The 27,514-nt window shown below is 37.2% G+C and overlaps 2 protein-coding genes across 7 annotated transcripts in view; both read left to right on the top strand.

Moving 5' to 3' along the window:
- Positions 1–1,005, top strand: part of LOC306859780 (rho GTPase-activating protein 39-like) — an 85,088-nt gene extending 84,083 nt beyond the window's left edge. For all 3 annotated transcript variants that reach the window (XM_079401032.1, XM_079401034.1, XM_079401033.1), the window contains one exon: positions 1–1,005. This exon is cut by the window's left edge and continues 1,460 nt beyond it. The gene's annotated coding sequence lies outside the window, so the exon portion shown is untranslated.
- A 1,748-nt stretch (positions 1,006–2,753) lies between these two features.
- LOC306859853 (PHD finger protein 20-like) lies at positions 2,754–27,009 on the top strand. Of its 4 annotated transcripts, none has more exons than XM_079401207.1 (19): positions 2,754–2,910; positions 7,443–7,550; positions 7,802–7,973; positions 8,084–8,168; positions 14,111–14,184; positions 14,270–14,744; positions 15,521–15,622; positions 15,723–15,848; positions 16,045–16,110; positions 16,200–16,448; positions 18,410–18,559; positions 18,678–18,776; positions 19,923–20,054; positions 20,325–20,503; positions 22,567–22,666; positions 22,842–23,037; positions 23,144–23,552; positions 25,033–25,252; positions 25,365–27,009. In XM_079401207.1, the coding sequence occupies exons 2-19, from the start codon at positions 7,468–7,470 to the stop codon at positions 25,508–25,510; spliced, it is 3,063 nt and encodes a 1,020-aa protein (XP_079257333.1). In that variant the 5' UTR covers positions 2,754–2,910; positions 7,443–7,467; the 3' UTR covers positions 25,511–27,009. The 4 variants fall into 4 exon arrangements, with proteins under 4 accessions (XP_079257333.1, XP_079257335.1, XP_079257334.1 ...); XM_079401208.1 differs by having other exon boundaries at positions 2,767–2,910; positions 7,802–7,955; XM_079401209.1 differs by lacking the exon at positions 19,923–20,054.
- Positions 27,010–27,514: the final 505 nt, after the last annotated feature.

Raw genomic sequence — 27,514 nt, 5'->3', positions numbered from 1 at the left:
TCTCCTGTCTGTCATTCATTAAACGAACACATAGCTCCGCCCCAAACTCACACCATTGGTCAAGCTGTTGCCATGTCAGGTTAGTAGTCTAAATGTTTAAACAACCTGTTTACATTTTTCAGGGGAATCAATCTACAAATGACTGACTTATACTTGTTGCTGCCTTATTTTGGTATATAGGAAAGTACTTAAACCTCAATAAGATGACAAAGATCTTTGAGTTACTGTGGCCATACTAAATTCACTCAAAGTGGATGTATATATACCCTTTATATAATTATCTACTCTTATTCACTATTTCCTAAATTAATCCCCTTTAAGAAGTGAATGAATACTAGTGAGCTGGAAGCGGACGCCATTAGATGTGAGAATTCATTTGTCACAACACTTAACGTTACAGTACATGGGTATTTACTAGTGGTTAACCATTGAGCATACATAGGTCGTACACCCGTTGTTGCAGTGCATTATGGGATTGAGCACTCTAAAATTCACTATGGTTTTGGACATCACTGCATGCTGGCAAATGGCAATCCTCTCAGACACATTACCTTCAGATGGCTGTGCCATTAAACTGATGTGCTCAGATTCTCTTCAATATTACTGCCATGACAGCCGTTTACCTGACAGAAAAAACTGACCACAGAAGAGAGTTTATGCAAAATATATATATAATGTGGGATCCGCCATCAGCTCTGCCTGTGCTTCTGTATATAAGCCCCTCATCTGATGGATAGTTGTGCTTATAAAGCCGAATGGTGAAAGTAAGTGAGCCCCTCCCTTATTGCACTTCCCCCTCAGTTCCTTTCCCTTCCTGTGGGTCTGTATGATCACTGCAGAGACTGATACACTTCCGGCACTCTTACTTTAAACGCTTCTTTTATGTCTCATTTTGTTCTATCTGTGTGAGGTTGTGTGTAGGAGATGACCGTGAATGATGTGTGTTTAAATTTGCATAGTTTCATAAAGAACTCTGTAATAAAATTTGTAAATTTGTATAATTGGACAGAAGTGGTTGGGAGTTTCACTTCCTTAATTTGTCTTGGTCTTTCCACCCTGTATGGACAGAGCAAGAGTTTGCCAGGTGCTGAAACACAATAAGCACAGTACTAGAGAATTCTAAGCCACAAAGTATTATTATTTTTAAGATCGTATTTCTTCATTTCAGCCCAAAATCAATGGAATGATTGGCTCATATGGTGCTTAGTTTGTAGTATTATGAGAATAGAAGGATATTCATTCGTTTAGTCAATGTATTGCCAAAAGAGAGAGAATTATTTTAGATTAGATTCAATGAATAATATACCACTGTAAAAAGTGATGACTTAAGTTGACTTAACTTCAAAAAAATTTAGGAAACCCGTTGCCTTAAAATGAAGTAAATAATAATTTTTAAAAAAAAGTTAAGTGAATTTAATCTGCCAATGGGGTAAGAAAAAATAATCTTATGTCAAACAGAAAACAAGATTATTTTTCTTACCCCATTGGCAGATTATTTTGCTTGTTTCAAGCAAAACCCCACTTAATTTTGACTTTTTTTTTTTTCTGAAAACAAGTTATTTTTTGCTTGTTTAGAAAATCCTTCTTGATTTAAGAAGTTTTAGATATTTTGGCTAGAAACGAGACAAAAAAAATCTAAGACATTTTTTTTTTTTGCAGTGTAATCATAAGTGATGTGTTATATGCTGCTTCAATTTCAAGCCATTTAGCCAATGGTTCTCTATTTTGTGTCCAGGGCTATTAAAGAAGCATGATAACGAAGACACAAAATCATACAGACATTCATTTGAGAACACATACTGGACATATTTGACATTTCTGAACTGAAGGTTGACTGCATACTTATTGTGTTGACAGGGTAGGTATCTTATTTTTTTTTTTTTTTTTTTACATTTAGCTGACGCTTTTATCCAAAGCGACTTACAATTGCTATATATGTCAGAGGTCGCACGCCTCTGGAGCAACTAGGGGTTAAGTGTCTTGCTCAGGGACACATTGGTGTCTCACAGTGGATTCGAACCCAGGTCTCTCACACCAAAGGCATGTGTCTTATCCACTGCGCCATCACCACCCCTGTATATACTATCACCTAGTGGTGTAAATACAACATCACACCACAGCAACAGTTTTAACTGGTGATTTCATTATAGAAATGCTCTATTCACAGTGAATGAAAGTGACCAATAAGGGGATATCTTAGCTGGTTAATGATCACAAAATGCCTCGTGATGACTGAATCCATCAAAAATAAAACAGCTTTTAGGGTTATTCATCATTATATCAATAGGTTTATTCATGTTCAGTTATTTTTAAATGATAGACATGAAACTAGATGTTACAAGGTGTTTCAGTAACTAAGATTTGGATTCAAAATGTCAATGTTTTCTCTATCATTGGTTTTGTATGTTGTCTTAAAATAATAAGTTCCCCACTAAATATTTTACTAAAACGCCTGGGACTAATGGCAGGTGACAACAAAAACATATCAAACAAGAGAAATACAAAAATTTTTTTTTTTTTATGAACTTTCCATATGCGTTTAATACATTACTTGTCTAATAACAGCCACTGAGCGACAGCTATCTTTAGAGAATAAGCTACAAAACTGCTCTGAACGTCACATAACTTACAAGAATACAGCTTCTGTACTGCAAGCCTAAACTATTGCGTCGCCTTTTGATGGGAAGCGTGTAAAACGAGAAGAAGACGCAGGAAAATCTCCATCAAATGTAGAGTAAACGTGGAGCAAGCGCGCATGCGCAGACAGACTCCACCTCGCGGACACCGGCCTTGCTGCTCGCGCCGGAGAAAACAAACTGCGTGGATGCGCTCAAAGCATGCGACTAAAGCACTCTTCACGCATTTGGACTTGCTTTCTTCGGTGTCGGAGTACATTTATCAGCAATAAAGGTAAACGGCGCTGTGATTATATATTGCAAAATACTAAGTAGCTGTCTTGGACGTTTTATTTTGTTGTAATTGTGAAATGTATCATTTTTATGAGATGATGCTGTTAAAACGAAACTTGCCTCCATGCATGTGTTACCTTGTTTGATGCTAATGGGACCCATGGAAGTGATTTTGTCAAATAGTGCATTACTGGAATGTGTCGGCAGCTCCGGTCAGGCTCATTAAGCAGATCGCGATAAATGCGCGTTTAGGCTTTTAAAATATCTGGGAGACTTTTGTTCGCCTCGTAATGACGGTAGTCCCATGCAGCGAGGAGTAGGCCGAGCGGAGGCCGCGGAGCGTCAGAGTTTGAATGACAGATGCGGGAACCAATCAGAACGCTGGAGTTCGCGTCAGTCAGGGCTCTGACCCAATCAAATGGTTTGCTGTTGTTGCGCATCGTTGTAGGCAACTGAACAATGTAATGTCAAAACAGCAATTTAAGATGCCAAGCGAATTACTTAAACTTTATTTTGAGGGCCTGACTCGTCGTGTGATGCAGTTTGTATCGCGTAGCGGGTTTGTTCGCCTGCTGTCTTAAACTAAACACAGCGGCGAGCCTCATGTTCGCAGACAACGTTGCACCCACGTTTTCTTCTCATGCGAAGTGGAGGAAAAGTCAAACGCCTGAATTCTTTGATATTTGTGTTGATATTTCCCTCCTCGTGCAAAAAAAAAAAAAACGTTTATCTTCAGTCACTGTCGTTTGATGTACTGATTGCGACTTGTTATGACAGGCATGTAAAAATGAGCCGCTGGCCTGATATGTAAACAACGAGGAGGAAACGTATTGCGCGCCATTTGCGTCAGGCAGCGCTCGAGCGCCTGTAGATATGCGTCACCGTTAAGTGGAAGAGCTGTGGGGTTTGTGAATGCATTGATTTAACCAAATGTGCCGGTTTACGTATTTAAAATGTATGCTCCCTGTAAGAACGTGGACGGACACGAGCACGGCGCTTGCGCGCGCTGCGCCTTGGATTTTAAGCGCGAGAGAGTGAGTTATGAAACTCGTGTGTGATGACACCGCGCGCTCTCATGTGATCATGATGAAGAACGGCGGATTTTAGTGCGAATCATGTCAGTCTTTCCTGGGTAATCATGCTTCCTTTGCCCTTTTCCGCTCTCCAGACTGGCAAAATGATCTCATTTAGGTTTAAATGTTTTTCCGCACTCTGCCAGCTTTGGGAAAGTGCTTAAAGGGCCTCACAAAAATGAATTATGCCCGCACCTCCTCACCCTCATGTCGTTTCCTAATATTACTTAATGCATTTTAATTATTCTAAAATGCACTATTAACCGCGCCACTGCTGAGATGGGGAACAGTGTTATGAAAATGTTAATGGCTGTAAACTAAATGTGTTGTTTTTCCCCTGCACAATTCATCTGATCATTCTTATGGATGGCAGTGTTTATTTGGTTGTTGTTGGTGTTTATATGGGTGGCACCGTTACAAGATGAAAGCAAGCACAGCTTCTACATGTGGGTTAATATCAGACAGAATGTTAATAAAATAATTAGTATGCATTTTATTATTATTATAGTGTCTTGCTGAACAACAATTATGTAACTTATTGCTTCCCGAAGGATAAGACATTATTGTTTTTATTAATGTATTTATCATTATGCAATATGAGTAATAGTGGCACCTTACTATTAAACTACATCTAAGTGATTTTTTAATAATTAGTGCTGTTAAATGATTAATAGGGATTATTCACATCCAAAATAAGTTTTTGTTTACATAATATATAAGTGTGTACTGTGTATATATAAATACAAACACATGCATGCATATATTTAAGAAAAATGTTATATATTAAATATATTTGTGTATAATATAAAATCAGAGCTGGGTAGATTACTTTCAAATTGTAATCCGTTACTGATTCCAGATTACATGGCAAAAAGTGTAGTCCGTAAAATAATCTGTTACATTATACATTTTATGTAATATAACCAAATTACTTTTGATTTAACTCTTTTATCACATTGATTCAAATAGGATTATCTTGTACCATAATGATGTAAAAAATGTGTTCCATTCATTGTAATTTACAACATGAAGTGCATTAAACATTATATTACATCAAGGCTTCCCAAACTAGGGGTTTGTAAAGGAACTGCAGGCGGTTTGTGAGTTTAATGAAAAGCTAACAAATAATTAAATCACAAAAAATTAAAATCATTTTAAAACAAAGTCCCTTTCAAGGAAACTGTCTTTACTCGGCGGCCATATTTGCAATGCCTCCGGCCAGCTCAGACAAGACCAAGTCCTATCTAAATGAATGGGGGAATCTCAAAATCTCAAAAAATGCTCGCTGAACTCACAATTAAATTACAAAGCTCATTTTTCAGGCTAGACCAGCCAATGCACATGCGGAGTCATAACGTGCTTATACTGCACATGTGCATTGGCTGGTCTAGTCCGGTTTCTATGGGAAATTTGACTCTTTCATTTAGAAGGTGGGACTATTCCTCCATATTGCGTTTTGCAGTTTCTCCCATTCATATGTATAGGAGTGAACCGTCTTTGTATTTCTATATTGCAAATGTAATACATAATTTTAGAAATTTATTTTAAAATCTCAGGTGTACTGAAAGTAAATATATTTGGTGAATAAGGTTTAGGCGTTACATCTAAATAAGAAATAACGTGAATATGTGCATTTTAATGAGTTTGAAAGACAAAAGCCTTCCAAAGACATAATACGTGGTTAAAAATCCTACAGAGTGATAATTCAAATGAATTTGTTCATCAGTAGTTGATGCAATGTTATACTAAATGATTTTTGTATATCCAGTGGTCAAATGCACCTGACTAATGACTAGTCTGAGTGAATGTCCACAAAACTGGGTTTTTCTTTAATGTATATTATCGGTAGGCTATTTTAGAAAGGAAAATTTAAAAGATGAAAAATAAAAATTAAGGAGAATGAATGAATTGAGAATAATTTATTGCTATTGTGTGAATAATATGTAATCCATAAAGTAACTGTAGTCTGATTACGAGTATTTTAAAATGTAATTTACTCTAATTACAAGTACTTAATTTTTGGAATCTGATTACGTAATCCAGATTACATGTGATCAGTTACTACCCAGCTCTGTATTAAATATAATAATATAAATTTATATACATGTAAATATTTTCAAAATATATACTGTATGTGTGTATATTTGTATATACAATAAACAGTGCACAAATATATTATGTAAACAAACTTATTTTGGACGCGATTAATCGTTTGACAGCACTAGTAATAATACAATTATACAATGACAAATGTACAGGTAATGTCAAAATATGAAGCCATATAACAAAACAAGTATGCTGTTGGTTTGAATGAGGAGGTTAATGAATGTGGTGAGTTTGAGTCAGTGTACTTAAATGTCTCCTGTTTGTCCCTCTCCTTATTTTTACACAACCTGTTTTTCCTCTTCTGTGGTCAGTTTTCTGTGGTTATTGTGTGTATGACAAGTTTGTTTATGACCTGTTGTAATGTGTAGTTTTGTGATGATTTAATGATCAGTTATTCATCAGTGAGGATTCATTAGGAGGTCTTTGCATAATTACTGTTTATGAATCCTTCTGCTGTTCAGGGGTTGTATAATTGTTTTAAAACCATGTTTTGCATTGCGTGATTTTGATCAACAAACTTAAAAAAAACACACACACATTTATGGTTGCTTCAGATCGTTCACTGTTAAAAACTGGCTGATAATCACTTCCAGGGAGTTGTGTTTTGTTTTTTGAGCATGACATAAAACATGCTGAAGCAAAATTTGTGCATGCTGTAAACAAACCAGCATGAGAGATGTGGTAAATATTGCATATTATTACTCTTTTGTTGGTTTTTATTGCTTCTATTGTCCTCCTTTGTAAGTCGCTTTGGATAAAAGCGTCTGCTAAATGACTAAATGTAAATGTAAAAGAGCTCATGTAACCAATATGTTTGAGATCTGTGGCATATGTCAGTCAATATATTGGCTGATGACAAGAAATCTGTGTTGATTATTGAAATTGATTGAAGCATAAACAAGAACACATGAATTAGAGAATACATTACACCCTAAATAGCAGAGATCCAATATCAATATTCAATATGTCATTTTATTTTATGAACAATATTATCAAAACTGTGATTTCTCTTTTTTTCATGCCAGCTTTTTGGAGGTGAAAAATGACAGTTCCAATCACCTAAAAGTTCAGTCATTCATTAGAATTATATTTTTTTTAGGACATTTAGAAAAAGTAGATAACCAATGCACAGCTGAAATCTGGCACTAATGAAAATTTGTATTGGGAAAAAGATAAGCTTTGAAATAATCAGCTTTGAAAAGTCTAATCAAATTGTTGGGAAAAAAGTGCTGGAAAAGGTTTCTATTATGTAGCATACGGTTTAGTTATGAGCACCTTGGTTAGGTTGTGCCGTCCATGGCATCCATAGCATCCTTTACCTCTGACCCCTTGATGTGTTTCTCTGGTTTGATAGGTTGGTGTGTGAGTGTGTGACCAGCATGACAAAGAGCCCTCCTCACAGGCGTGGGATCACGTTCGAGGTGGGAGCGCAGCTGGAGGCGAGGGACAGTCTGAAGAACTGGTCAGTGTCCTTCCTCTGCTTCCGTTCATTCACTCGGCCTGATTGAAATTCAGATGCTTCACTGGCGCTGATGCCACTAGTTCTGTTGCGTTCCAGTATTTTTGAGAAAGTTCTAAATTTAGCATTTTAAATCCTATTCCACAAATTGTGCTTTTTATTTATTTATTCTCCCCTCAAACATTTTTCAACCTTTAGAGACTCGGATGTAATCTGTAACTAATCTGAAATAACGCTCTGTTTTGTGTTGATAGGTATGCCGCTAGCATTGAGAAGATCGACTATGAAGACGAGAAGGTTTTGATTCACTACAGGCAGTGGAGTCACCGTTATGATGAATGGTTTGACTGGAGCAGTCCATACCTCAGACCTGTGGAACGAATCCAGCTGAGGAAACAAGGTCTCCCTGTAAGGCAGAGCGCTCCAGTAAGCACTTCCTGTCAAACTGTGCTGAGTCACTCACAGTCTGCATGGGTAAGGTTGTGCTCTGACTCATAATGTTGCAAGATTATATATAGATATGTTTCTTTTCTCAGGGCTTTCATGTCAACCAGAAAGTTCTTGCCAGCTGGTCAGACTGTCGGTACTACCCTGCTAAGATCCTGTCCCGGGATAAAGATGGTGTGTACTCGCAACATTCACATCATTAATGCTCAATTTATTTTGGTAACTTATTTCAAAAAGTGAAACTTTCATATGTTCTAGATTCATTACATGTAAAGTAAAACATTTCAAAAGTTTTTTTATTTTGATGATTAGAGCTTACAGCTCATGAAAGTCACAAATCAAGGATCTCAAAATATTAGAATATTTACATTTGAGTTTCATTAAATGTCCATCCCTACAGTATAAATTCCGGGTATCTCTTGTTCTTTGAAACCACAATAATGGGGAAGACTGCTGACTTGGCAATGGGCCAGAAGACAATCATTGATACCCTCCACAAAGAGGGTGAGTCACAGAGGGTCATTACTGAAAGGGGAGGCTGTTCACAGAGTGCTGTATCAAAGCATATTAAATGCAAAGTTGACTGGAAGGAAGAAATTGGTTAGGAAAAAGTGCACAAGCAGCAAGGATGAATACTGTCAAGCAAAACCGATTCAAACACTTGGGAGAGCACAACTGAAGCTGGAGTCAGTGCATCAAGAGTCACCACGCTCAGACGTCTTCAGGAAAAGGGCTACCAAGCCACTTCTGAACCAGAAACAACTTCAGAAGCTTCTTGCCTTGGCTAAGGAGAAAAATAACTGGACTGTTGCTCAGTGGTCCAAAGTCCTCTTTTCAGATAAAAGCTAATTTTGCATTTCATTTGGAAATCAAGGTCTGGAGTCTGGAGGAAGACTGGAGAGGCACAGAATCCAAGCTGCTTGAAGTCCAGAGTGAAGTTTCTGAAGTCAGAGATGATTTGGGGTGCCGTGACCTCTGTTGGTGTAGGTCCATTGTGTTTTATAAAGTCCAAAGTCAATGCAGCCAGGAGATTTTGGAGCACTTTATAGAGCCTTTCGCACCGCGGGAACCTTTTCATAGTACCCAAACTAATTGTGGAACTACCCACTTTTTGGCGTGTTTGCCCCGCGGGAACTAGGAACAGTTTTAGTTCCAGGAACTCATCCACATTTGGAGGAACTTCAGACTAGGGTCTAAAACAGTTCTAGGAACTGTCCGTGACGTAAGTGTACGCTGATTGGCTAAACGCGTACGAAAACGCCCTCGCCCGCCATGATTTAAAACACTGTGTAAACATTGTATCATACTGGGAGCATTTATAAACAGCATTTTCCTGAAGACTTTGTCTATGGCGTTTTGTGCTTCTATCAGCCTCAATGAAATGTAACACTGCAAGTTGTTGGAGATTCTTAGTCCTCCTTTCCGTTCTTTCAATCGCTTGACGTATACGTCGAAATTCCATGTCCATTATTGTGAAACCCGCGAGACATTACAAAAACACAGCTCCAATCACAGCATCCTCCATCCTCTCGTTGTTAACGTTGTTCTTCTTTGTTTATATTGTTGAATGCCACGTACAAGTGACGTCACTTCTTAGTACCCACTGTCAGTGCGAATGTAACCCTTTAAATGGTACTGGGAAATAGTTCGCGCAAAATCGTTCCAGTACTTTAGTACTGTACTTTTAGTTCTGGAACTAAAGCAGTGTGAAAAGCCCTTATGCGTCCACCTGCTGACAAGCTTTATGGAGATGCGTATTTCCTTTTCCAGAAGGACTTTAGCACCTGCCCACAGTGCCAAAACCACTTCCAAGTGGTTTGCTGACCATGATATTACTGTGCTTGAGTGGCCTGCCAACTCGCCTGACCTGAACCCCATGTGGAATTTATGGGAAAGATGAGAAACAGTGGATCCAACAATCCAGACGAGCTGAAGGCTCAATAGTGCCACAGGCTGATCGCTTCCATGCCACACCTCACTGATGCTAAAAGAGTATTGAGTGCATAAATGAACATACTTTTAAGAACTTGAACTTTTCTATTTTGCAAATCCTTTTTTTTTTTTTTTTGATCTTGGGAAATATTCTAATATTTTGAGATACTGGATAAATTTTTGACTATTTAATATATATATATATATATATATATATATATATATATATATATATATATATATATATATATATATATATATATATATATATATATATATATATATATATATAAATATATATATATATAAATAAATAATATATTTGTACAGGGCCTAAAATTAACACTCGCCAAGCCAAATGCGAGTAAAAATCGACATTGGCGAGTATATGTAACAGCGTGAGTGCCAATTGGCATGTAAAACTTTTGATGGCCAGCTTGTCCGTAGACATGATTCTAATAACTTACCTCAGAAGATATTGCTGCTTAATTTCGGAAGATTAACATTTAACTTCTTTATTCTTCATAACCCGAGAATGTGGTGACACACACCTGGGGTTACGCCGCCTAAACTGTGCAGTGAAGTTTGAAAGGTTGCTCGTTCGGCTGTACATATACGCTGAGCCGCTTTAGACAGTGCATCAGTAGCGCTTCAACGGACAAAAACACACACAATTATGTCAAAATATGCAGTTTTGGCGAGTTACCTTGTAAACATAGTCTTAAATGACGGTAAAGAGTTAAGAGAGTAAATGGGATATGTGACAGATCTGCGTCATTTGCATCAGGTTTTAAAGAGACAGCACTGCTTTTAAAGTAAAACCTGCTAAAGTCTGTCAGTGATGTAAATCAAAGAACAAAAGAAAAAGAGAAATCACTCAACTGCTTTAGTCGCTGATTAATAAAGATTAATCTGTATAGCTAGTTTAAGCATATACAATTTATAGTTTGTGAAGATTGTTTTAAAATCACTTAATATTTCAGAGCCTATTAAATGTTAAAAATAATGGCTTTTAATTATACTGTAATGTTGAATGGCAATAATTAATAGGGAAAATTTGGGGAAAATGCATTTAATAGAGACGCCAGTAGCAGTATTAGTTTAGCTTAGTTTAATTTATTTATAAAGCACATTTAAAAACAACAGGAGTTGCAACCAAAGTGCTGTACAACAAATATCAAACAAAGTAAAAACATACCCAATCAAGACAAACAAAGGGACAAATAAAATTTTACACCCTCAAACAGAATTAAAACATACGGAATATAAATGAGTTTTCAAAGCAGATTTAAACAAAGAAATGGAAGAAGATCTTATGTGGAGGGGAAGACTGTTCCAGAGCCTAGGTGCTGCCAATCGCCTTTCGTTTTAAAATGTGAACGAGGAACTGAGAGAAGAAATTGACTAGAAGATCGAAGAGATCTAGAGGTGGAATGAGGAGATTACAGATATACTGGGGAGCATAACCATGTAAAGCTTTAAAAACAAAAAGCAAAATCTTAAAATCAACACGAAACTGAACCGGGAGCCAGTGTAGAGAGGCTAGAACCGGGGTAACATGCTCACGTTTTCTGGTGCCAGTCAGTAATCTGGCTGCCGCATTCTGCACCAATTGCAATCGGTTCAGGGATGATTTAGGCAGACCCAAATAAAATGAGTTACAGTAATCCAACCTTGAAGTTATAAACGCATGAATTACAGTTTGAAGGTCCTTCATGGAAAGCATCTTCTTGATTCTAGCAATTGATCTTAATTGAAAGAAACTGCTTTTCACAACAGTACTAATCTGCTTATCAAAAGACAACGCAGGTTTCGAACACGATCGCGTACATTTGATGACAGAGGGCCAAGCTGCTTGACAATGCCAGAGGACACAGCTGTTGGACCAAAAACCATTATTTCAGTTTTATCTATTTAACTGTAAAAAAATTCAAGTCCATCCAGCATTTAATGTCCTGAAGACATGCAAACAGAGTAGACATAGAACAGTTATTGTTTTTAACAGGAAAATAAAGTTGAGTGTCATCGGCATAGAGATGATATGATAATTTATGTTTCTGAAAAATATAACCGAGTGGAAGCATATATGAGGAGAAAAGGAGAGGACCCAGAATAGAGCCCTGTGGAACACCATAGGAAATTTCAGCCCGAGATGAGAAACGGATCCCCAAATTCACAGAAAAAGATATGTCCTTAAGGTTACTTAGAGGTAACCAGAGTCAAGGGAAAGTAAAATATCATTAGTAGCCTTCAACAGGGCAGATTCAGTACTATGAAATTCTCTAAACCCAGACTGAAATCTATCAAAAATATTAAAAGTACTCAAGTAAGATGAAATCTGGGAATAAACCACTTTTTCCAAAACTTTTGAGATGAAAGCTAATTTAGATATGGGTCTATAGTTTTTCAGACTATGCTGATCAAGATAAGGCTTTTTTTAAGAGTGGTTGGACTATAGCATGTTTAAAAGAGGCTGGTACAATTCCATTTGTTAATGAGTTGTTGATAATAGCAATAACAACGGGATTTAAGGCTGGAAAAACCTCTTTGAAAATCTGAGAAGGCAGGACATCGGAGTGACAAAATGAGGGCTTCATACTAAGAAAAATATCATAGAGCTGTGAAGGTGACACGGTTTGAAAAAGAGATAGAGAGCTCCAATGAGAAGCCATTTCTAGAGGAAAAGAATTTTGAAATGGTATGTTACACTCGACTTTATGGATAAAATGTTTTAAAAACTGTTCGCACAAATCAGTAGCGAATTCTAATGAAGCACAAGGAACAGGATTTAAAAAGGCATTAATTGTATTAAAGAGTATCTTCGGATACTTAATTTATAATAGGCTAATTTGTAAAAAGACGCCATTAAAACATTTAAAATATACTATATTTATGTTTAAATTGGAGGTTCAATGTGAAATTCTGACAATATAAATATGCGATTAATCAAGATTACTTACAGAAAAGTCTGTTTTTTTTATTTTTTTTTTATTGATTTTAATCCTTTTATAGATTTTAGATTTCAGTTTAATTTCTAATTTTATAGGTCCCCCAGAAAGAGATCGAGACGGCCCCCACCCCCTTGGCCCCCTTCAAATTTTCAGTTCGATAATCCGGCCCTCAAATGAAGCTAACTGAATAGCCCTGCTCTAATCCATTAACGTGTGTTCGGAAAAAAATACGCACCACATACACACTGCAAACTGAGTATGTGTGAAACGGGCGTAACACAATGGCCTGCACCGTTTGCCAAAAACATGCAAAGGACAAGAATCTCAACGTTTTTTAGGGACGAAAAAATAAAAGATAAATCTATAAATCTGTTTGTTGATTTTTTTCTTGTAAGTAAAGTAAAGGTAATGACTGCCTGTTTTTGCAAAAAGAGTTTCATGGCCGGTAAAAAAAAACTTTGGCCGGTAATTTTATCACGTCAGGCAGGTGTGGCAAAAAGTTAGTTTTAGGCCCTGCATATATAGTTTTTAAATATATAGAATGTATTAAATTATATTAAAAAATTACGATCTAATTCATTCTAATTAATAAATAAGAATTATATAAAAATTATACTTTTTTTTTTAATGAAGAAATTAATACTTTTATTGAGCAAAGATGCATTACACTGATCCATTTCCATAAAAAAATACTAAGTAGCTAAATGTTTTCAACATTTCAACATTTATTATTATCAATGTTTCTTAAGCAGCAAATCTGCATATTAGAATGATTTCTGAAAGATTGTGAGACTCAAGTAAATTACTGAAATCACTTTTAAAAATATTATAATAAATAAAAATAATAATAAATTGTTATAAATATTAAAAACATGTAAAATTATAACAGTATTACTGTTTTACTGTATTTCTTAACCCTAAACCTTTGTACGGTAATACATATGAATATTTAACATTGCATATTTAATTGTGCTGCTCATTTCACATATTTTTACATTATTATCTGCTGTCACTTCAACTTAATAAAACACTAATTTAATAACACTGTTAAATGAAAGTTTTATTTTTAGAAAATTAAAATTTAGAATCTCAAAATAAATGTCTGTTTTTCATAATGTTACTTATAATGTTGTGGCACCCACATTCACTTGTAGCTATGTATTTTACATGTATACACAATACATGATGAAAGTGTTGAGCATTACGAATGGCTGTGCTTCTGTGGTGTCTCAGGTTTCTACACAGTGAAGTTTTTTGATGGAGTCATAAAGACAGTGAAGGGGATTAAGGTGAAGCCATTCCGCAAGGTATGAGAAATGATTGCCTCAGCTCTAATAATTATTAAACCAGATCATTAAAATGCAGGATTAATGAGTTTGTCTTTATCTACAGAGCTCTGATGACAAGACCAGTCAGCAGACTCGAAAGCGGGGGGATCAGAACGGGAAAAAATGGAAGGCCAAGGAGAATGGCAACAGCAGAAGTAACGGCTCGAGACACAGCACGTCTGACCAAGATGGGGAGAGCGAATCGGAGGAGGATGAAGACGATGCCACAGTGATGGATGAGTCCAGAACTCTCCAGAATGGTGGAGAGAGCGAAAGCACGGCAGCTCAGATATTGAACGAGTCAGAGCCGAGTTCTGCTGAGCACAACGAAAAACAGCCCAGTGAAGAAAACAAGACGGAACCGCTTGAGAATGGAGAAATGAACAAACCAGAGGAGAAAGAGATGAATGGAGGACAGGAGGAGTCCCAAGCACTTCAAAATGGCATTGACCAGAACGACGGAGACAAGAAAGAGAAGGAAGAAACAACAGATGAAAGCCCCAGTCTGCCCAGAAGGACACGGAGTAAGGTGGCAGATGGTGAGTTTGGTTTGGAGGAACATGGTGGTGTATCATCTGAATATTTGATTTGGTTGTGATTCAATTCCAAGAGCTAGATTCAACCTCACACATACTCAAATGGACAGCATTTGCTGAGGTGCAAATAGAGAGACCGTATCAAGAGAGGACATGGACCACTTGAATAAATATGAATGGGATGCTTAAATTGATATCTGTAGGACAGGGAGTCCTGCCTTTCAGTTAAAAGAGCAAATTGCTTTGTTGATAGAAAATGTCAGTTTTTGTTTACACCAGAACATGCATGTCTGTTAGCTGGACCAATGATTTGAGCTATAGAAGCTAATTTGTGATACCATTGTTGTCAGTTTATTGCTGATTTGACACATGGAGATTTGGTCGTTACGTAATAATGTTACAAAAGATTTCTATTTCAAATAAATGCTGTTGCTTTGAACTTTCTATTTATCAAAGAATCCTTAAAATAATGTAACAGTTACATTTTAAAATGTTTATTTTTGGTCAAGCCTTAGTGAACCTAAGAGACTTAATACAAAAACATTTAAAAAATCTGACTGAACTTACCAATACCATCCAACAGAAAATAACTGATATCAAAATGACCACTAAGTTACTTATTTTTGCTGGTGGCAAATAATTTTTGACCATGTCATGAGTTAACTTAGTAGTTTGCTCATTTTTCCAGTGAAGACTGAAAGTAAAGGATTGTTTGGTGATTTACTAGTGTATTAGACTCAGACTTGATGATTCAATTTGTTGGCTTGTGTCTGTCACAGGAAAAGATGTGGAAAAGTCCAACGGTCCAGAACTGAGGAAGAGACGTGCATCAACAGGACAGATGCCACCGTCCAAAAGGAGCAGAGCCAATTCAAGCACAGGTTCACTCACTTTTACCATCCTTTGTTCCAGCTGTTGTTCTTTATATTAGTTGGTGATTAAACCAACTGACAGGACATTGTGCCTCTGATCCCCTCATAGACAGAAACAGTCGATCCCAAATCAAACCGGACTCTGTCCCGGAGACTTCAGACAGCAAGGATGGCTCAACCAGTCCTGCAGAAAATGCAGCACCCAAAGAGGAGGCAGGATCCACACCTGATTTCGGTAAACATCCTCCTTGTTTGATAATCAAGTGTGTTTGCTTAGACTGAATCATTATCGCTATTGCATGAGGGATTTGGTATTGCATAGTTATTATTGCATAGTCATGAAATTTGCATGAGGCACCACTCACATTTTCTTCAGAATATGTAGAAATATTGTTTGAATTTGTGTTCTAACTGATGCATTGCTTTCTCAGCTGTAGCAGTCAAGCAGCCGCAAACAATCCACCTTCCAACCACAAACAAGTATAGCAGAGAACCATGTGAGTACACAACCCTCCCTTTCACTCTCTCTCACCGATACAGTATAAAAACCTGCCGGTATGACCTCACTGCCCTTCTCCTCCCTCAGTGTACAGGGTCATCAAAAATCAGCCGCCCCCTATCCTGTCCATTGAGCTGGACCACAACCTGTTCAAATGCAAGATCGCAGGCTGCCTCAAGTCTTTCCGCAAGGCGTCTCTGCTGCACTACCACATGAAGTACTATCACGCACAGAGCGACCCAAGCCCCCCTCGCTTCGTCCAGACGCGCTCCTCAGAGAAACAGAACCACAGCCAGGAGACCCCTCGCAGGCGCCGTACCGTCTCGTCTTCCCACCGTTAGTGTACACTTTATCTATCAGTATTACTTAACTGTTTGTGTGGGTGTTTGTTTTTGTTTGGGTTGCTGGTCAAATCCGTTGACATTTTGTCCATATTTATGTCTGTTTACTTGCATTTAGCATTATTAACGTGCACATATAATGCTCGTTTACATGTTCATCACCTTATTTTTTTGGGGGTCTGCTAGGAGTCATTTACATGATTTAAAGTTAAAAAACACATTATTTTTCACACACTGTACATCGCTGCGGCACCTCTTTTCACCCTCTGCCTCAAATGCTGTTTTAGTTCCAGTCTCTTTAAAGCCAGCTTTTCCAAAAAGCCCAGTCTGTGGGTACATCATGGTATTTTCTAAAAATGCCAGTAAGTTTTGTGTATGGATGACAACATTCTCAAAACGATCATGTCAGTAGTTGGGGATAATGGTATCATTTTCAAAAATGTGCACTTTAAAACCTGTTTTCAAACGTGTGCATTTTCAGGCTCCCAAAAATGCCATTGTCATGACAATGACATGCATGAAATACATGCGAAATGCATCAAAAGTTTTCCATTTTTAGTTAAAAACTGTGTCTTAACGCCCCCGAAAACGCCGTTACCTTCATTTATTTGTATATTTTTGCGGCAAAACGAGAAAAACAGAACTTTGAGATGTAAAATCAGAATTCAGAGAAAATGCATACAGAATTGTGAAATGTAAACTTATGTTTTCATTGTAAATTGTCTGAAGTTTCGGAATGAAAAAATTACAAAAGAATTACAATTCACAATTATCTTTTTTTTTTTATTATTCTGTGGTGAAAAAAAAAAGAAAGAACTGTGAGATGTAAACTCAGAATTCTGAGCAACTGAAAGATGTTAACTTTCAGTTAATCATAATTGCACATTTACAAGTAAAAAAGTCTGGATTGTTAACTCAGTTCTGTGGAAACAAATATGAATTGTGAGATGTAGACCCACAGCAGAGTCCTGCACGGGTCCTGTTTGATAAACCCGCACCCGCAGTATTTAACCGAATACCCGACCCGTTATCCGACAGCAACACTAATTTAATTCCGAACCCGACCCTCACCCGACCCGTTTGACATAAAGACCTGAACCGCACCCGCATTAAATCTACATAAGACAGACAAAACACCTTTATTTTTAATGTAACAAGCAGTTAACAAGTCATTCTGAGATAATGCGTTAATGTGTTTAAAAATTAATAATAACATTTAACACACGCAGCCCAACAAGTTAACAGAGAGAAAGCAAACATTTAACGTGTACACAATATAAAACTATTGCGTACATGTGAACAATATATTGTAAACAGGTCAAATGGCTTAGATTAATAAGCCAAATATGAGCTTTTCCTTCATAACCTACAAAAACAATTAACTTTATAGGCTGCAGAAAAATATGTAGGAATGGCAGCAGTGTCCAGAGAGAGAGAGAGCGAGAGAGACTGAGAGAGAGAGCGTTCACAACATCCAACGTGTAAAAATAATATAAAACTATTGAACTATTTTCTATTTTAAACAGGTCTAAAAGGAACTTCAGAGAGAGCGCGCGGACACAAACACGGGACAATTTGAAAGGAGCTGTCTATCAGCGTGTACTGGATTAAGTCGAAATAGTCTCGGTTATAATTGTACCCGCAACCCAACCGTGCCCGTCACCAGTCCGACCCGCACCGCACCCGACACGTTAATATTGTTCCATCCGTTATGTCAATTTTTGCGGTTCACCCGTTGGGTACCCGCCCGCGTGCAGGACTCTGACCCACAGTGTGAAAGTCAGAATTGTGAGATTTAAACTGAAAAAAGTATGAATTGCAAAATGTTTATAACTCCCATTGCAGTGTTTTTTTTGCTTTGTAACTTTGCAAATCGTTTACATGCACAAACAGCTATGTTAGACATTACAGAGGAAAAAAGCATTAAGTGTCCATTATATGAACTTCCTTCCACAGATACTCCCTCTCCTCTGAATGACAGTAAGTCAGGTCACGCTCTGTCGCCCCAGCAGCGCTCGGCCACTCTGGGCGCAGAGAGGAGCAAAGAGAACCAACACTTCAACCGCTCGCTGCATGACGACAGAGACTGGGTTGCCAAGGAAACAGGTATTGCAGAACATCGTGATCATTCCATCCATTTCTGTGCACATGCTCACGCCGATTCATCTGCATATTACCACAGTCGGGCCATGAGAGTAATAGAGATTGATTTTCTTATCTGAAGGAGCGAAAGAACGGGAGAGGCTGAGGGAGAAGCGGCAGAGGGATTTCTTCCGCATCAAACTGAAGAAAAAGAAGAAGAAGAAAAGGAAGTCGAAGTCAGGTGAGATGGCTGTTTTAGTGCAGTGGTGTCTCTGTGTGTCTTCGGCTCTCTGCTGTCCCCTCTGTTTGTCTGCAGGAGCTGCAACCTTTCTCTATAGTATTTCTCAATTATGTAAAATTACTGTGGACCTGCTAAAAACCATCCAGCTTTTTAAATTATTTTTAAAATATTCCTTTAAAGTTGGATTGATGCAATGAGTTTCTTACATGTTTATTTCTTAGCTAGTGAGGTTTAGATCCTCTGTTTGTCAAAAGTCTCATGCTATGTGAATTTGCAGGTCAGAGTTCACCTTCTGTATAAAAGATAAAGATGCACATGCATTTTTTATTTTTGTTAATGCCTTAAAGTAGAAAGATACTCTGCCTTATAATTACTGCCTTAAACTGTCAATTTAGCACTGCCTGTTTATAAATTACGAAACTGTTGAAGCCTTAAAAGACTATCCTTTGTAATTTTAGAATTAATTTAGTTTAATAATAATTAAATAATTAAAAAATACAATTAAAGTAGTTAAATCCTTTTGTAAATGAACAAATTAACATATTTAAGACTGTTTATTTGATTCATGATTTAAAATTTAGCTAAAATAATAGTAAATAATTATTAAAAGATAGATTGATATTTAAAACAATTTATGATTTTTAAAATGTTTAAATAATAAAAATGTTTCTATAATTGTTTTAAATGCATATTTTAAATAGCATTTGCAAGTTTTTTGTTGTTGTTGTTCATTTATCATTCGAGATGATAAATGCTATTGGACATTTCACTGATGGGATCAACCAGTCAGCTTTTGATTCATTTTCAAGAGCCACTCCCTCTCCCACATGCCACTCAAAGTAGATGCAAGATGATGTTTTACCCAATATTTATTCAATTAACTTACTACAGAATTTTTTAATATAAGAAGTGCTCAACACATTTAAATCACAGCACAATGTGTCAGCATTGGGACACCAAATCTATGTGTCATTCGTTATTAATAGACTCCTGAAGTGCACAGCTGCCCACGCAATGAGCATTTTGGTTGCCAATCCCTCTTGACAACATCAAGAATGGAATCAGATCTACAAGCCGCCTCGTCGGTGAGGAACAACTCGGTCTGTGTTTAACCCTGTGTGGCGTCTGCTCTTCCTCCTCTGACAGACTGTTACAGCACTGAGGAGAGCATTGGCCTAAAGCCTCTCCCCTGCAATCTGAATTCGGCCCACAAATTGCCCCTCTCCCTCACACACCGATCCTACACGGGACACTGCCCCGAAAAGATGCTCAGCCAGGGTGGGTACCACAGAGCGCAGGTCCTCGTAATTTACAGCTTCCTGCTTTGTGTTTTTCTCCTGCTTTGATGTCTTTCAGTGTCTTGACTGGTTGTCACCATCAGATGGGTTTAGTCATTCCTGTTCTGTAGATTTTTCTCTCTAGTGTTGTGTGTGTTTAACTTGTGTGTGTGTGTGTGAATAGAGTAGCTGATTGTCTTGCATGGATGACTGATAAAACAGATCAAATCTGCTGCTGTAGTGTATATTGTGGTCTTCTTGTTTCCTCCAGGTGAAGACAGCAGCAGTGATTTGTCTTCAGACAGTCCTGTATGGAGTGAGGACGAGTCTGACGCTGAGCTGGATCTGAACATGCCCCTCTCAGAGCAGGGTGTGGAAACGGTCACTCACAGCTCTGAGATCGTACGCTGTATTTGTGAAGTGCAGGAGGAGAACGACTTCATGATACAGGTGAACTACCGCCTTCTGTTTTTGGTCTGTCTGTTCTTTTTTCTCCATTTGATACATTTGTTGGCATACAGTCTGTTTTGACCATAAACACGATTAAATTGCTGATAGAACAGACATTAGAACTTTCACATATATTTTATTATTTTTTCTATATACAGGTATTTCACTGTTCACATACATACATATACATATATATATATATATATATATATATATATATATATATATATATATATATATATATATATATATATACATATATACATACATACACAGTGCCGTGAAAAGGTTTTTGCCCCTTCCTGTTTTTTTATTTTTTTGCATATTTGTCATACTTAAAAGATTCAGGTCATCAAACTAATTTTAATATTACACAAAAATAATGCAAGTAAATACAAAATGCAGTTTTTAAATGATGATTTCATTTATTAAGGGAAAAAAGCTGTCCAAACTTGCCTAGGTCTACATGAAAAATGAATTGCCCCCTCCTGTTAAATCATGAAAGAACTGTGATTAACCACATTATTTTAGAAACTTTACACAAGTTCTTCGGGGTCATATAGACCCCAAACTTTTACAGAGCGATTGCATGAGGAAATATACTTCTTATTTTTTTAATATGATAAACTATATATTTTTTTTTTATTTACTTCTCAATGTTTTGTGGATATTATTATTGTTTTTACCCATTTACTGCACAATTACTCAACTACGCCATAAATTGGCTTATGAAAAAAAACATTTTTATGAAAAAATCACTTAAATGATGACCTAAATTAAATATAAAAAGTTTCTAGATATTGGCCCACGTGTTAGGGATAGAATACTGCCATCTGCAGGTTAGAGGGAAAACTTTAGGAATTACAATTATAGAAAGAAAGTGCAATGACCACATATATCCAGCAGAGGTCCATAGGGACTCGTTCATTTTCAGTTCAGGTTCAAGTCAATTTTTCTTCATTTCAACTTCTTGCAACTTTGATATACATTTTGTAAATATATATTTAAACTTTCTAAGATATATTAAAAATCTATATTTTGTCAAAGGTTAGAATTTGTTGTTTTTGTGTGATGTCTTTTGAATTGTCTGCTTTTGCAAATTGTTACATAAATTTGCAGAAATGTCTCCGTCTCTCTCTCTCTCTCTCTCTCTCTCTCTCTCTCTCTCTCTCTCTCTCTCTCTCTCTCTCTCTCTGTGTGTGTTATGTCTACCCTTCACATTGTTATGCATTTATTTTCTGTGCATTTTATTTGCCAAAATCTAAAAAATGCCCTGGACACCTATGTCGTGTGTGTGTGTGTGTGTGTGAGTGCGTGTGTGTGTGAGTGAACATACTTGTTCCATGTTGTATTTGTGCTCTAGTACCAGTCCTTCATTTACGAGTTGAAATGTTCAGATTTATGCCAGATTTGTTGATTTTATATGCCAATTTCTATAAAAAGGCACTCTATTGCAGTCACACACGTGTGTGTGTGTGTGTGTGTGTGTGTGTGTGCATGAGATAGAATGTTCGTTCCAATTTGTGTTCTAGATCCAGGCCTTTATAAAAATGTAAAACATTTCAGATTTATACTGTTTACAAAATACTAAAAAATGCTTAAAAAATGCTTTTTTTTACTCCCCTTTAGAACAACTAAATCAAACCCAGATTTTTTGTGCATGTTTAGATGGATTATTTAGGAAAAGTCACAGTGTCTCATGCCCCTGAGATGAAGGGAACACTTTTAAAAAATAAAGGAAAGTTCCATTGGGGTCAGATAGACCCCTGATTTAAGGGTTAAACAATTTCTTCTCTTCTCTGTCTGTCTTCGATGCGTTTTCACGGGAGTACCTTGACGCATAACCCTATCCCTTTTAATGCAGTTCAAGATTTGTTCTCATCCGATGGTGTCCGTTTTGTATTTTCTGAAAGTCATTATAGTATAATGGCAAAAAATTGGAGCACAGAAAAGCACTGGTGCATTTACTTAACTTATTTTGTGAATTATTAATTATTTAATGTGGTAATACATGTTTAGTAATTGTCTGGGAGACTGAAGGATGTTTCCTGTGCTCTATGCAGTGTGATGAGTGTTTGTGCTGGCAGCACGGGACGTGTATGGGACTGTATGAGGACAGTGTGCCAGACAGCTACAGCTGCTACATCTGCAGAGACCCACCAGGTGAGACACCAGAACTTCTCCAAACCATCTCAGTTTAGTGTATAGTAGCTTTGTTTTTCATCTGTCTGGTCTGTGTGTGTTGGCAAAATAGAACAAGGATCAAAATATAACAACCACTTCAATACATTTTATTGTCTGGCTTTATGTTAATAAATATGCATGTTTCTGTATGCAGCCCAGAGGCAGAGTCAAAGGTACTGGTATGATAAAGACTGGCTAAGCAGCGGTCACATGTATGGCTTGTCTTTCCTGGAGGAGAATTACTCCCACCAGAACAGTAAGAAAGTGGCAACTGCCCATCAGCTCCTGGGGGACGTCCACCGTGTGTTTGAGGTCCTGAATGGCCTTCAGCTGAAGATGAGCATCTTACAGTAAGTAATTCCCCTGCTTGAATACTCTCGATCCGACCAGCTGTTTGATTAATAAAGTACGTGGCAATGAAAGATTGAGGTTTAAATCAAAGCTGCCCTTTTTTAGGACACAAGCCCATCCAGACCTGAAGTTCTGGCGGCAGCCCTGGAAGTCTGCAGATGGCCTACGGAGGAAGACGGCAAGTGACTCGGGCATTACTACTCCCTTCCCCTCTTCGCCCCCTGAAATGGGAGTGAACGAGTTTGAGACATTGAAGAGCGAAGTCCCATCGCCTGTAGAGACACATTGCTCTTTCCAGGACTCGTACATTAGTAGTGAGCACTGCTACCAGAAGCCCCGTACGTACTACCCAGCGGTGGAAAGAAGACTTGTGGTGGAGACGCGGTGCGGTTCTGAGCTGGAGGACAGTCTTAGGAGCACCGAAGACCTATTAGAGATGGCCGAGCAGAGGTACGGCACACAGCTGGACCACGAACAGCACAAGCTTCAGCTGGCCGACCACTCCTTTAGTAAGGTAAGTTACAAGCAACTTGTTAACTTTTCTGCCAAATGCACACTACAAGAAAGAAGCTTGTTGGCCAGTGTACATTTAAAGACTCAGTTATGTTTTGTTAGTGCACACTATACACAACTAATCTGAGAATTCAGGTTGCAACATTGTCAGAATTAAAGTGTTTTCAAATCAGTTTGAGAACTTAAAATCAAACTTTGAATTGATTTGAAACATGTTTGAAATCTGTTTTCATACCAGTTGATAATCTATTTTCAAAGCAGTTGGAGAAGGGTTTTCAAACCCATTTAGTCTGTTTTCAAAACAGTTTGAGTTCTATTTTCAAATCAATTTGATGTCTCTTAAACCAGTTCAAAGTCTGTTTTCAAAAGGGTAGACTTATGTCTTCAGGCCAGCTTGATGTCTGTCATCAAAACAGTTGAAAGTCTGATTTTAAATGTTTTCATACCAGTTTGAGATCGGTTTTCAAATCAGTTTGATACCTCGTCAAGGCAGTTCAAGGTCTTTTTCAAAGTGTTTTCAAAATGGTTAAAAATATTTTTAAACCACTTTGTTGTCTGTTGTCAAACCAGTTCAAAATCTGTCATAGGGCCTGTTTACATTTGGTCACTACATGCGTTTATTGTGATCAGATAGCTATCTTATTTGTTAAAACAGTTTAATTTACTCTTGGCCACATAAGTGCCTCTCCACAAAACGGATATAAAGCCAATCTTCAGTTCCCACACTATGTGCAAATTTAACGGCCTTCACGTCGACGAGAGCAACAGATAAGCGCTGCATTTTATTTATCATCAGCTAATTTCAAGATTAAAAACCACAACAGAAGCAAGAGTGGCATCAGCACTTAAAAAGTGTTAGGCTTACTTTAAATACTTTTAAGATAATTCTGTGCGGTGTCTGCGGCTTACTTGGTTTCATTTGCATCAGTTTGTGCGTCCACTTGCTGCATAGATACTCAGATACCCATTAGCGCTGTCATATCTGACTATAACGTCATATAAAACGCTCACACGTTTATTATTTTTACATTTTGGGAGGAGTGGTTTCAACAACCAGATGCGTTTACACTTGTCCAGATTTCGTCTGGAATGCGTGCGTCCTCCTGAATTGGTTTGAGCAATCGGATTTGAATCCATCTCAAAAGTGTTTTGGAGAACATTTACACCTGGTATTTTCACGATCGGATGGCTATCCCATCAGAAAAGCACATAAAATAACCAGGTGTAAACAGGCCTATATTGTCAGCAAATAGTTGCAACGTGCACATTTCCACACAGAAGATCACCATATTTCAAGCATTTTGTTTTGCTGTGCATATAAAAAACTGAACTAATTTTGTTTTGGACTGCAAACAAATGTCTCATTGATGACACATTTAGATTATTGAATTACTATCATGCTTCATTCATTCTTCATCATCATTAATAACATGAGAACATCAGTACGCACCAAACATGCGTCTCATTGGTTTCTGTTTCAGGAGCTGGAGTGCCGTATGAAACGACTGGTTTCCGCAGAGCAGGAAAAGAGTTGTGTGGTAGAAATCAAGGAAGAGGAGCCTGACCCTGTTACCCCTGACCCAAAGCCTGACCCTGACCTTGTGCTGCACCAGCAGTGGCAGCTGAACCTGCTGGAGCACATTGAAGCAGTGCAGGACGAGGTGACGCACAGAATGGACCTTATCGAGCGAGAACTAGATGGTGAGACACTTTCAAACAGATTTCCTGGTTTAAAAATATTTAAACTGCAAACATAATCTCAGATTGATGTACTTGATTTCTTTGTTATTAACACATTGATATCATTATGCAGTGCTGGAGAGTTGGCTAGACTACACAGGTGAACTGGAACCTCCAGATCCACTTGCGCGCCTCCCTCAACTGAAACATCGCATCAGACAGCTCCTGACTGACTTGGGAACGGTCCAGCAGATCGCACTCTGCTCCTCATCCTCTTGAGGGCACCAGAGAACAAGCAAACAGTTCACACTCAAGTGAATGCACACAGAGTTCCTGCAGAAATACTTACATGTGCCTGTGTTTTGAGAGGAAACCCTTAAATGATTCAAGCTAATGTTAATGTGACCGTTTCTGTGGCACATGCGTGTTGGATGATGGGTCTGGTCAGCAGTTTAACAGTAGTCACCGGTTAGAAAAGACTGATGGAAATCGAGGCTAATGATACCTGATGCAAACAAAAGTTTTTTTTTTTTTTTTTTTGTGGAATATAATGCTTCGTTGTAGCACTTAGCTATGTCTATCATAGACTTAGGAGATATTTTGTTTTTTTCCATGTAATTTTCTTTACATGCTAAATATTTGTTTTATGTTAATTCATAAGTGTTTAATGAGTGATCATTTTGGACTGTCTTGGCACGTCTTTGCTCTGGGTGAAGAGCTTAAGGACCCGAATGGTATTTTGCTGTACTTAAAGAAAAAATGTTAAATATGAGTATAACAATATGAAAAAATATATTTTAATCTGAAAATATGTGCATTTTACTTCTATATTTGTACTAAGTCATGTAATCTTGTAAATAACCCAACCAATTGCTTAAATTCATGTTATTTCTTATTTTGATCTAAACTTGCATTGACAGTAAAGACTTTCTGTAAACTTTGATCTATTGTGAATACTGTAGTTGTGGGCTTTCTGCCTATAACCCTCTAATTTTTGACACATGATGTTGCTTTCATTTCAAATCAGGGAACTTTGTTTCCACTGGTGCATAGAACAAGCACAGAATGTTGTTCTCTTGCATACTGAATCTTTGTATGTGTATTTCTTTTTTCCAAAGTTTCGCTGTTTCTGATACCGTTTTGTTAATTTTTCTGTTGCTTTCAAATCTACAAGATTGATTTTGACTGAGACATTAGATGCATTTAAGTTATTGTAATTGTGAATTTAAGTTATTGATTCTGCCGGCTTTTTACATCTGTCTGTTGGTTTTTATTTTATACAGTGTGAGTCTGAGTATTATAGGGTCAGGAAGAGAACGAGAGAAAAGCTGGGGTCTTTTTAGTGTTCTCACCCTGTGGTGTATTACGGCTTTTTTTAAAAATCTATCTGTGCCTGATACATTATTTCAGGCCAATCTGAGTGTCGTTCACCCTCAAATATGCAAACTACATTTGTTATAAATCTGTGGATTTATAAAATCCTGCCGACAGGTATTTTGAGGGTTTTTGTTTCGTTCTTATTTTTCTCTGTACAGCTAGTGAGCGACTGACAGTCGATTGCTTGTTTCTCAGTATTGTGTATTATATTTTTACATCTGCCCTGTTGCTTTCCAGGCTTTGAAAATCTAGTTATGATTGACAAGTATTGCAGTCCTTTTATTTTTACATTTAATTTTTCCATCATTGGCATCTTTTTACGTTGGGGTCCCTGGGAATAGGTTTTGAAAAATATACGCGTAATCCAACTACAAGAAAATAAACGCAAACATTTAAATTCCAAGTTGTTTGTTTTTACTCCGCTTTAAATTCCTAGAAGATTGTAAAAATGTGTTTTTTTTTTTTCTTTTTAATGTTTTATTGCAAGGTAGTGGACTAACAGAATTATATTTAACACTTAAATAATGCTTATTATTTTAAATCATATGTGACCTTAAGGAGCATGGGTATATTTGTAGCAATAGCCAACAATAAATTGTATAGGTCAAAATTATCTTTATTAAGTAAAGATCATGTTCATGAAGATATTTTGTAAATTTCCTAACATAAATATATCAATTAAATTTTTGATTAGTAATATGCATTGCTAAGAACTTCATTTGGACAACTTTAAAGGTGATTTTCTCAAATATTTGGATTATTTTTATTTTTTTTGCACCCTCAGATTCCAGATTTTCAAGTAGTTTGTCTATATCTCATCCAAATATTGTCCTGTCGTAACAAACCATAGCCTACATCAATGGAAAGCTTATTTATTCAGCTTTCAGATGATGTATAAATCTTAAT

Source organism: Barbus barbus (assembly GCF_936440315.1).
Source record: "Barbus barbus genome assembly, chromosome: 40".
In the NCBI taxonomy this organism is placed as follows: domain Eukaryota; kingdom Metazoa; phylum Chordata; class Actinopteri; order Cypriniformes; family Cyprinidae; genus Barbus; species Barbus barbus.
This window is presented reverse-complemented; position numbering and strand designations above follow the sequence as displayed.